This window comes from Dromiciops gliroides, chromosome 1 (genome assembly GCF_019393635.1).
Source record: "Dromiciops gliroides isolate mDroGli1 chromosome 1, mDroGli1.pri, whole genome shotgun sequence".
NCBI classification, from domain to species: domain Eukaryota; kingdom Metazoa; phylum Chordata; class Mammalia; order Microbiotheria; family Microbiotheriidae; genus Dromiciops; species Dromiciops gliroides.
Genome location: NC_057861.1, coordinates 598,288,200 through 598,301,020, shown reverse-complemented (window position 1 = coordinate 598,301,020; position 12,821 = coordinate 598,288,200). Strand labels below are relative to the sequence as shown.

Here is a 12,821-nt window from a genome sequence, read left to right as displayed (position 1 = left end):
TTCTACTCATTTCACATTGTATCAGCTCATATAAAACTTCCAAGGTTTTTCTGAAACTATCCTGCTTGTCATTTCTTATGGCACAATAGTATTTCATCACAATATTAGACCACAACTTGGTCAGCCATTCTCCAGTTAATGGGCATCTCCTCAAATTCCAATTCTTTGCTACCACAAAAAGAGCTGCTCTGAATATTTCTGTACATACAGGTCCTTTTCCCCTTTCTTTGATCTCTTTGGGATACAGACCTAGTGTAGTATTGCTGGGTCAAAGGACATGCATAGTTTTAGTGGCCTATGGGCATAGTTTCAAATGTTCTCCAGAATGGGTAGAACAGCTCACAACTCCACCAACAATGCATTAGTGTCTCTATTGTGGGTGGGGAATGCTTTCTAAGAAGTATTTATTCAATATGTTGACTAAGCCTGACAGTACTAGTATTCCACATTCACAGTCCACTACATCTTCTAAAAAGATATGGAGATATATTTTCCTTATCTCTTTTTGGGGGCCAAACTTGGCCATAATAATTACAATGTATTCTATCCCAATTTTTTTGTTCTCCATTTACATTGCTGTAGTTAATATGAATATTGTTTTCCCATTTGGGGTTGTGTGGGTTTTTTTAACTTTGCATCAGTTCATATAAAGCCTTCCCATTCTTTAAATCCTTCATATTAATTGTATCCAGAAAAGGATAATCATTATGGTGAGATGATTGGAAACTATGCCATACATGAATCAGTTGAAGGAATTAGGGAGATTTAGCCTGAAGAAGACTTGGGTGGCATGATAGCCATCTGCAAATAATGAAATAATATAACTAAAGTGTTCTGTAAACCTTAAAGTGTGCTATGTTTTTGTCATTGTTATTATTAATAATAATAATCACATAGAAGAAGGATTATATTTGTTGGGCTTGACCCAAAAACAGATAGTAGAGCAATGGGTAAAAGTTAAAAAGAATATTTCAGTTCAATAGGAGCAAAACTTCCCAACACTTGAGTTGTCCAAAAGTGGACTGCATGCCTATCACTAAAGGGCATAGAATAGAAACCAATTAGGTCACTTGTCAGGCATCTTGTAAAGAAGATTCTTGTTCAGGTAGATGCTGGATAGGAAGATTTCTCAAGTGCTTTCCAACTGAGAATACAGCCCTGCAGGTTGGTAGCCCGGGTCAGTAGAACCACAAATATCCGTGTGTGCAATCCTGAAGGACCCTTAAAATGTGTGTAAATCCTTTCCAAACAACTCTAATCCACTTGAATCTCTCCCTCCCCTTAACATTATTCTCTGTACCACTCATCACTTATTTTTCATTTATTGCCTTTTATCATTAATTGCCTTTTCAAAAGTCTAATCTCTCTATCTTAATTGGGAGTTTCTGAAGGGCATGTATTGTGTCTTATATTTCTTTGCATGCCCAACAGCACCCAGGATGGTGACTTGTATGTAGAAGGGGCATGACACAATCTTTGAATCTAAGATTAAAAAAGGAAAGAAAGAAAAAACATTCCCAACAAATGGAATACTATTGTCATACTATACTAATCTACATAAACCCAGTTTATAGGAGAATCCTCCCTGCCTGCCAATAACACACAGGAAAATAAAGGTTAGACTAAGTAAATTCACTTTAGCCAGTCAGTCAAAAAAGGATTAAATGCTTACTAAATGCCAGGCACTGTGCTAAGCTATGGAGATAAAAAGAAAAGGCAAAAACAGTCCCTGCCATCAAGGATCTCATAATCTAACAAGGAAACAACATGTAAATAATTATGTACAAACCTGAAATACACAGTGTAAATAGAAGGTAATCTCAGAGGGAAAGACATTAACCATCAGAGGTGAAAGGAATCAGGAAAGGTCTCCTGCAGAAGGTGAGATGTGAACTGATTCTTTTTTTTTTTAAGTGAGGTAATTGAGGTTAAGTGACTTGCCCAGGGTCACACAGCTAGTAAGTGTTAAGTGTCTGAGGCCGGATTTGAACTCAGGTACTCCTGACTCCAGGGCCAGTGCTCTATCCACTGCACCACCTAGCTGCCCCTGAACTGATTCTTAAAGGAAATAAGAGAAACTAAGAAGGAAAGGTTATATGAAAGAGTATTTATGTATAGGTATATGTGTATATGTACATATATGTGTGTATCTATGGACAGAGGTAGAGATGGAGATGGGGATATGGATGTAGATGTGGATATACATGTAGCGCAGTAGATAGAGAATCAGGCCTGGAGTCAGGAAGACATCTTCCTAAGTTCAAATCCAGCTTCAGACACTTACTACCTATGTGACCCTGGGCAAGTCACTTAACCTTGTTTGCCTCAGTTTCCTCATCTATAAAAATGAGCAGAAGGAAATGGCAAACCATTCCAGTATCTTTGCCAAGAAAACCCCAAATTGGGTAACAAAGAGTACAACACAACTGAAAAATTACACACACACACACACACACACACACACACACACAGAGCTATATATGTAGACATATGTCAGGAAATCATCTATAAAGAAAAAACAATTGAACCTATAAAAATCGATGGCTCACCAAGTAAGGTCATATAGACAGAAAAGAGTTGATACCCGTTGTTGATGGACATGACGTGGATGAGAAACCAGGAAGGAAGACTGAGAGAGGAACTGTCAGAAAAATAGGAGACCCGGAAGAGAATAGTTTCACAAAAACTAAAGAGGAAAAAGTATCCAAGATGGGAAGGTGAGCAATCACAAAAGCAGTAGAGAAGTCAAACAAGGAGATGTAAAACAAGGAATACATGTACTTACAGTAACACTCTTTTCTTTCTTTTCTATTTATTTTTTTAAATGTTTTACTGATGCCCTTTGTTTTTATATCAGTCTATTTCAGTAATATGCCCCCTCCAGTTTCCTCCAAACTTAACCTTCACTTGTAACAAAAAAGTTTAACAAAAGTATCCAACACAGTGAGTATCTCTGACAACAAATATAATATTCTGCCCTAATAGTTCCTCACCCCTCTGCTGAGATAAAGGAGGTATGTTCCAATATTTCCCCTCTAGGAACACTATTTTCTATGGAACTATTATCATAGGATTATAAGGAACTATTCAGACATTTTGGAAAGCAATTTGGAACAATGCCTCAAAAGCTATTACCATGCATACCCTGTGACCCAGCGATATTACCACTAAGTCTATACCCAAAAGAGATTAAAGAATGAGAAAGTACTCATATGTACAAAAATATTTATAGTATTTCTTTTCGTAGGGGCAAAGAATTGGAAATGGAGGAGACATCCATCAATTGAGGAATGACTAGAAAAGTAAATAGCATGTGGATGTGATGGAATGCCACTGTGCTTAAAAAAAATGAAGAGGACACTTTTGAAGAAAGCTGGGATTTACATGAATTGATGCAGAGTGAAATAGGCAGAACCAGAACAATTTATACAATAATAGCAATATTGTAAAGACAAACAACTTTGAAACATTTAGGAACTCAGGTCAACACAATAATCAGTGACAATTTCAGGGATTACAAGATGAAACATGCTCCTCATATCCTGATAGTACAGAAGAATACAGAGTACAGATTGAGACACGGGCAGGGGCGGGGGCGGGGGGGGGGGGGTTGGGGGTTGGAAGGATATGGCCAATGCAGTAATTTGTTTTGCCTTTAGCTCTACATGTTTGTAAAAAAAGGTTTTGTTTTTCTAGCTTTCTCAAGAGGGTAAGGGAGGTGGGAGGGAGAGAATTCAGATCTGAAAATAAAATTTAATTTTTTATTTAAAAAGATGCAAGGAACTAAATTCATTTTGTCCCTTCCCTTCTCTGATTCTATAGCACAAACACTGCCAGAAATTCCTCCATCCTATTTTTGTGTTTACTTCAGATCCTAAGGTATAAAAGTGAGTTGAGAATAGAGTATTAATTTTATTTTAAGGGGTAGCAGAACAAGAGACACTTATGTCATCAAACTGTATTTTTAAAAGGTGTAATTTTTAATTTATTCTTTTTTTCATTCCAGCACAGAACCCAAGTGTAGAAAAGCCAAGTAACAGTTACATCAACAAGAACATTAGGCTGTCAGGAGTTTTTTTTCTTCAAACTGTCTATGTCTTTATCTAGCCATAAGGGCATTTTGTATACAGAGAGGTCAGTGACTGGAATTTTTATAAAATTATCACAGTAAGCATCCTGATTCAGTGCAAAGAATGCTGGATCTGAATCTAGTTCAAATTTTAGCTCTGCCATTTGACTACCTCTGTGATCCTAAGCAAGTCATTCATCATCTTAGTTTCCTCATCCTTAAAATTAGGAGATTGAAATAGGTGACTTACAAGGTCCCTTCCCAGATGCCAGAGTGATATTTAGAAATATCTATAGGAAGAACAGATCTAACTATAAAACCTCCCTTCTCAAAAGGTCACAGTGGCTCCCTGATTGCTTCTGGGATAAATACAACCTCCTTTATTTGGCATTCAGAGACCTACACAATCTGACTCCTTCCTATCTAACTACTCTTCCAGATTTCTTTCTTTCTTTCTTTCTTTCTTTCTTTCTTTCTTTCTTTCTTTCTTTCTTTCTTTCTTTCTTCCTTCCTTCCTTCCTTCCTTCCTTCCTTCCTTCCTTCCTTCCTTCCTTCCTTCCTTCCTTCCTTCCTTCTTTCTTTCTTTCTTTCTTTCTTTCTTTCTTTCTTTCTTTCTTTCTTTCTTTCTTTCTTTCTTTCTTAGTGAGGCAATTGGGGTTAAGTGACTTGCCCAGGGTCACACAGCTAGTAAGTGTTAAGTGTCTGAGGCCGGATTTGAACTCAGGTACTCCTGACTCCAGGGCCAGTGCTCTATCCACTGCACCACCCAGCTGCCCCTCTTTCAGACTTTTTACACACCATTCCCCTTCATCCACTCTATATTCCTCTTGAGGCCTAACTGGACTCAAGAAAACATGTCTTCCCACCTCTTATCTCCAGCCATCCCTTTGCAAATGTTGTCCCTCATGCACAGAATTCACTCATTCTTAATCTCTGCCTCTTAGACTTCCTAGCTCCTTCCAAAGTTAAGTTTAAACATCACCTTCTACATGAAACTTTATCTGAGCACCTCCCCAGGTGCTAGTCCCCCCTCCACCCAATTACTTAATATACAGACACATATGTATATGTATGTATGTGTGTGTACATATCTGTAGTCTTTCTATCCTGTATGTAGCTTGCTTTGTACATATTTGTTTGCATGCTTTTACGCTCCATCAGGGCAGGGTCTGTCTTTTGCTTCTTTTTGTGTCCCCAGCACTTAGCACAGTGCCAAACACACAGAAAATACCTAATAAATGAACTCATAGCTAATTCAAGCTCTAAATCTATGATCCATAGATAAGTTGTTATTATTGTTACTTACCAAAATATAAAGCACAAAAACAAGCATAAATTAATAGAGAAATGTCAAATGACTCTCATTCTCATTCCAAAAATGTGCTGCATAAGCTAAAAAAACTTCAGTTTCGCTGTGGAGCTAAAGAACCTACCACTAATGAGGAATGTCTGCCAGATATCCTTCTAATCCCAAGTATACAGACATGTAAAAAGTACACTCCACCCATGAGGTCAGGAAAGACGTGATTTTACCTTTCCACAGTTGGGTGGCACAGGGGTTGCTCCTCTTGCGGTAGCAAGTATGTTATTCCCACAACACTGACAACACGCAAACTAAATGGGCACACCTATTTTGAACATAAGAACTGGGTTAGGTAGGATGTCTAGCACAAATGGACCCCTGCAGTAATTTAATATAATCAAATTTACAGAATGGATACAAGATCACTTTGTCAAGGAATGAATTCCTTTTAAGCACTTTAAGGACAATTCAACTTACTAGAAAATCTTCACCTATTTAAACAAAAGTTGATCTGAACACAAGTTGAACTAAAATCTAATTAACATCATTTAAATAAAGCAAAGGATGTTTATACATCATCTTAAGCTCATTGATATTTATGTATTGTTTTCTTTTTTAAGATTAGAAGATCAAAATATAAGTAAGTTGTTTTTTGTTTTGTTTTTTATGCTTAAGGACTGTTAGGGTAAGATATAAAACTTCTACCAAGATTTCCAAGAATTGAACTTTATTAATAATAGCTCATATTATTTTAGAATTATTATAATATTATGATATGCTTTCCATTAGAAAAGTGTTGTAATAAAATGTCTGGCAAGTCAAAGGAAATCCTTCAGTGCCAATTCCTTTAATAGGAAAGTACAACCCAAGAAGCACTGAAAATCTGAACAGATCCAACTTAGCTAAGTTACATTTCATCAGGTCTTCACACTGGAGCCTGGTTTCCTACCCTTGTGAGAAAGGAATTTGTAAATGTAAAGTCACTTTTAATAACTCAGTTTCTTTATCAAATATACAAAGATGTCAAAACTAGAATGTGAGGGGCAGTTAGGTGGCACAGTGGATAGAGCACCAGCCCTGGATTCAGGAGGACCTGAGCTCAAATGCGGCCTCAGACACTTGACACTTACTAGCTGTGTGACCCTGGGCAAGTCACTTAACCCTCATTGCCCTGCAAAAAGCCAAAAAAAAAAACCAAAAAAACCCTAGAATGTGTTACTCACCTGAATGCAAACTGTAGGCCTCAAAAAATACTGCATCTTCTCCAAGATCTCCTTCTGCAAGAGATCCCATGCTATTGTTTTCTCTAAGTGTAGCACAAAGGGTTGTCCAAATCTAAGGGGAAAAAAATGTTTTTAAAAGCCTTTAAACTATAGCTCTTACTGTATTCCTACCATGAGTAAATCATTTAAGTCACTGAGCTTTGAATTTCCTCATCTGTAAAGTACATAATATGTAAACCATATAACTCACAAAGTTATTGAGAAGAAAACATTATGTAAAACCTAAAATCTCATATGAGGTGTTATTTTTTTGTTAGGTCTGGGTAATTATCTGGAATCAGAATAGGACTGTTCTTAGGATAGGTCTTAAATTAAAATGAAACTAGAAAATTCAATGTAAATTACAACACTCACTGCTCTATAGCTTCGACAGCATGAGAACTAACAACTGACAAGCCAGAGTATCCTGGGACTGCCATGGCAAAGCAGAGACAGGGTCAGGAAGGAAAGAGCAGGACCAAAAGTTTGCTTTGTTAAGCAGTTGGGAAGACAAGAAGATTGAATACCAGAGCAATAGAGCTAGAAGAATCGACAAGATACAGTGGGGTCAGACAGAGAAGAGGTCACATCTTTGGAAAACAGCTAAGACAGGAAGAAAAGGAAGGCAGAGTCCATATTCCAAGGAGTCAGAGTCATTAAGAACAATATGGTAAAAAGGGGGCTTATGAGGGCAGCTAGGTGGCACAGTGGATAAAGCACCAGCCCTGGATTCAAGAGGGCCTGAGTTCAAATCTGACCCCATTCACTTGACACTTACTAGCTCTGTGACCCTAGGCAAGTCACTTAACCCTCACTGCCTTGCCAAAAAGGGGAGATGGGGGGAAGGCAGTTACTAGATTTACAGTGGAGACTATCTCTCCTGTCTTATACTACTTGCTGGGTATGACGTTCCCTAAGCCCCAAATGTCAATCAAAACTAGATGCTTACATGTGAATCCTCCAAAGAGCAATAGTCATCAGAAAATCATAACACCTCTAATTCCATAGGTTAGGGGTTCTAGCTGATCAGGATAGCTATAGTACAAGTATTAGAATCGGAGTTAATATCAGATCAATGAACTTTTTTTTAAAAAATTTTTATAACTTTATTTCAATATAACTGGTTTCCTTTGTAATCCTATATACTTTATTTTGTGCATTTAAAAGCATTATTCTGAGAAGGGGACCATCCATGACACACACAAAATAAAGTTAAGAATCTCCTGGTCTAGATGTTTATGTAAGTAAGGGCGTTCCAAAGACTTTACCATAATTGGTCTACTAGGAAATATGGGCATTCCTAGATCTCCTTTGAGACTAGAATATACTGAAGATAATAATCCAGCAACATAGAAGAAAGAGGTTAAGGTATAACAAGATGGGGAAGAGTTTGTCCCAGAAAGGATCAAAAAGGGATAAAGGGAACACCCAATAGATCCTGAATGAGGTAGGACAAAGTTTTCAAACCCACAGTCCAGCCAGCAATCCAGCTATCTGAAGTTTCCCAAGGTAGAATATGCAGCTCTTTGTCTCTTTATTCAGACAACTATTCGATCAGATTAATAAGTCAGAGTAAAAGAAACAAAGATTTAGATCAGAGTAGTAAAATGAGAAGAGTGCTATCATTTTTTTAAATTGTTCACTTTAGTTTGAGACTGCTGAGTTAAGGGAGTACAAGGTAAAAGGTAACAAGAAAATTCTCATAAATAACATCTCTGTTTTCTCTAGATCATGTTTAGGAGAGAGATGATGGATCCAGTGATACTTAAGGGACAACCAGACCTTGTCCCTTGCCTAAGTAAATGAGGACAGTTTTCTTGATCTTTTCAGCTGCCAGTTCAAATCCTCCATCATGTGTAGTTAACTACTCTATTTCATGACAGTAGAGACCCTTGAGGGACTTGGTATAGTAAGTGCAAATAATAACTGATACAAGGGGTGAGAGGTGAGAGGTAAAGGGATGAGAGGAAGTTCATAAACCATCAAGGTGGAAAGAGACATTACATATCACATAGTACATCCCCCTCATTCTATAAGTATGTACACAGAGATCAGTGGCAAAATGAGACATAGGCTTTCTCACTGGATAGCCCATTACTATTCATGGATCTTTCAAGCCAAGTCAACCAAAATTTCTGTAACGCTTATGTGCAAGATTAAGCATAGATGATGAGGGTTCACAGGAATATAAAGACGAGTATGCCATAAGCTTTGCTTTTATGGAGCTTACAACCTAATAAGAGAGATAAGATACATACACAAATAACTATAATACAAACTGAATACAGTAAGTACCTTACATGAGAGGAATGTCTGGAGAGCAATTTGGAACTATGCCCAAAGGGCTATAAAACCATGCAGACCCTTTGATCCAGCAATGCCACTGCTAAGTCTATATCTCAAAGAAATCCCAAAAAAAGGGGGAAAGGACCTATTTGTGCAAAAATATTTATAGCAGCTCTTTCTGTGGTGGCTAAGAATTGGAAATCAAAGGAATGTCCATCAATTGGAGAACAGCTAAACAAGCTGTGATATATGATTGTGATGGAATATTATTGTGCTATAAGAAATGACAAGAAGGATGATTTCAGAAACCTGGAAAGACTTACATTAACTGATGCATAGTAAAGTGAACAAAACCAAGAGAATGTCATACACAGTAACATCAATATCGTTTAATGAAGAACTATAAATGTTTTAGCTATTCTCAGCTAAAAGGACTAATGATGAAGTATACTTTCCGCCTCCAGAGAAAGAACTGATATTAACTACAGACTGAAGCATGCTATTTCTTACTTTTTTTCTTTTATTCAAGTCTTGTACAAAATGACTAATATGTAAATGTTTTACATAATTGCACCTGAATAACCTATATCTGATTGCTTGCTGTCTGAGGAAGCGGGGAGAGGAGGGATAGAATTTGGAATTCAAAACTTTTTTTAAAAGGTTAAAAATTTTTAAAAAGAGAGAAAGAAATGTTATGGGGAATTCACAACAGAGTAATTAGCAGCAGGACAAGGATCAACCTTCACGATAAAATATTTCTGTGCAAAAAAAAAAAAATTCCAGTTCATATGTTATAATTGGAATTCTATATTTCTATATGACATACTTATAAGCATGTGTCTTATGTCATACTAGATATCAAAATAGATTATACCCTGGCATATACAGTAAAAATCTTTATATACCCTATATCTTATTGGATGGAAGTATACTTAGACCAAAAGATCTTTTTAAAAAACAACTTTAAAACTCATTAAGAAATAAACCTGGGGCAGCTAGACGGTGCAGTGGTTAAAGCACTGGCCCTAGATTCAGGAGTACCTGAGTTCGAATCCGGCCTCAGACACTTGACACTTGCTAGCTGTGTGACCCTGGGCAAGTCACTTAACCCCCATTGCCTACAAAACAAACAAACAAAAAAAAAAGAAAGAAAGAAAGAAAGAAACCTGTTTTACCTTTTCCCCTGCTGCCCAGTGCATGCTCTATTACACACAAGCAGAACAATCTTGTCATTTCCTGTTCTTGTGGAGGGTAGGTCCGGCTTCCCTTGTTTTGTAGCTGTCTGTGCATGAGAAGATATTCTATGGTGGTCACTGCCAAACTTCAAGTTATTCAGGTTGTTATTTAGATGCATTCCTGAAGTAGAATAAGAACAGGTCATTTTTCTCTTACTTGAGCATTCTTTTTATTCAAGACATGACTTAGGAATTTTACCTAATAGTGGGATCAAAAGCCACTGTTGCAACACATATTTTAGAAAAATGTTTTTCTTCAATTTGGAACTATGCCCAAAAGGGCTATGAAATTGTGTGTACCCTTTGATCTACCAATACCACTACTAGGTCAGTATCCCAAAGAGACCAAAGAAAGGAGAAAAGAACCTGTATGTACAAAAATATTTATAGCAGCTTTTTTTTTGGTGGCAAAGAACTAAAAATTGAGAGGATGCCCATCAATTGGGGAATGGCTCAACAAGTTGTGATGGAATACTATTGTGTTATAAAGAAATGACAAGCAACATGGTTTCAGAAACACCTGGGAAATCTTATATGAACTGATGCAAAAATGAGCAGAACCAGGAGACTATTGTACACATTAACACCAATTTTGTAACAATGATCAACTAGGAAAGACAGCTTACTCTAATCAAGACAATTCCAAAGGACCCATGATGAAAAATGCTATCCACCTCCAGAGAGAAAACAGATGAACTCTAAATGCAGATTGAAGCATAATTTTTTTCACTTCTTTATTTTTCTTGGTGTTTTTTGTGTTTTCTTTTGCAACATGGCTAATATGGAAATATATTTTACATAACTTCATATGTATAATCAATTTGCCTTCTCAAGGAGTAAGGGAGGGGCAAGAAGGAGGGAGAGAATTTGGAACTTAAAATTTTCTAAAAAATAAATTCTAAAAACTCTAAAAAAAATTAAATGTAATTGGGAAATATATAGCAAGATAAATCAAAATATTTTTAAAAGAAAGAAAAGTATGTTTCTTTCATAGAATCACAGAATCTTAAGAGAGTTGTAATGGACTTCAGAGGTTATCCAATCTGACCCATACCTACTCAACTACAGAGGCCTCTACAATTCTCTTCTTCTCCAACAAATGGGCTTCAAGTATCTGCTTGAAATGATACAGTACTAACTCCCTTTCAAGATAACACCTACTTTTGGAAAGCTCTAATTGTTAAGTTTTTCTTTATACTGATTCAAACTTCCTGCAACTTCCACTTCTTGTTCCTAATTCTATCCCTTTTTTGTCTTAATTTTGGCTTTCTTCTTGACTCAGAAGACTGGAAATTAATTTTTTTTTTTACTTTAGTTAACTTTGGACATTCTGTGGGAAGGTTAAGTTCCCCCCCCACCCCCCACCAAAATGAGAGAGAAGAGGAAGAAATCAACTTCCGTCTCTCCCAAAACCCACCTATAAGAAAGAAAATGTCAAACCAAAAATGATGCTTGACTTATAAAACTATAGATAAAAAAGGGAATAAGAACATGATAACATATAATCGGAGGAAATTAACATTACAATGGCAGTACCTTTCCCTACTTAAAGTACAAAAGATAACAACCAGTAAGAAACATGACTATCCATGACTAGAACAAATGTCACTTGTTTTTTTAAAGCCTACAATATTTAGTACAGTCAACCGAACAAGTTCAGGTTAAACTAAGTGAAGAGAAATTCTGGTTTACCTGAAACAGTACTGGTTATGAAAGACATTTCCCTAGTGGGTATACTTTTAACAAGACAGAGAACTGTACACTGGGCCAATAAGAGATATATTGTAAAGTACAAAGAATTATCAGAATGAAATCAAGTGTGACAGAGCAAAGGAATTCTGACTTGGGGGTAAGGTGACTTGGATTGAAATCCTCACACAAATACTTCCTAGCTGTATTACCAGAGCAAGTTAGACCTCTCTGAGCATCAGTTTCCTCATTCAAAAAATGGGCAGATCTGATGCAGAGTAAAGTAAGTAGAGCCAAGAAAACAATATTCACAATGACTACCATGATGTTAATGGAAAGAACAATCACTGAAAGTGGAACAAAAAATGAAGGTGAATGTTGCAGAATTACAAAAAATAATCATGGCCCCAAAGAAAAGATATGAGAAGACACCTTTTTTTCCCCACCCACCCAAAGTTTTTGCAGAGGTAAGGAGATGCACAGGTATGAATCACTGAATCTATTTTCAGATGTTTTCAATGGACTGATCATTTTTGCTGACTTTTTTTTCTTTTTTTCTTTAAAGAATATTCCTTGTTATAGGTGATGGATCTTTGGGAGGAGAGGGAGAAGAATACTGGGAGAAATGTCAGTGATATAACAAAGATATCAATAAAATGTTATTTTTAAAATTGGGTATGATAATATTTACACTGCCTACCTACCTCACAGAGTTTTTGTAGGAAAAGCACTTTGCAGACTTTGAAGTGCTCTATGTGTAAGTTTCTATTACCATTTTGGTTCAGTTTCACACAGAAGGGTAGAACCACCTAGGAGATTAAGATCAAGCTAAAGAGAAAGAACGAATTTGATATAGAATAGTGAGCAAAGTGACAATGGGAAGACAACAGATAAGCACAAAATGGAGAGACCTAAAAGCTAGAAAATAGTATTTCAGAAACCAACAAGAAGTATGTTAAGCACTAAAGAGCCAGATT

At 36.6% G+C, this 12,821-nt stretch overlaps 1 protein-coding gene across 1 annotated transcript in view; it reads right to left on the bottom strand.

The window, feature by feature from the left end:
- Nucleotides 1-12,821, bottom strand: part of USP31 (ubiquitin specific peptidase 31) — a 136,108-nt gene that overhangs the window by 49,576 nt on the left and 73,711 nt on the right. Inside the window, 3 exon segments of the mRNA XM_043972172.1 lie at nucleotides 5,603-5,697; nucleotides 6,596-6,707; nucleotides 10,096-10,276. Coding sequence (XP_043828107.1) covers nucleotides 5,603-5,697; nucleotides 6,596-6,707; nucleotides 10,096-10,276 — 388 coding nt within the window.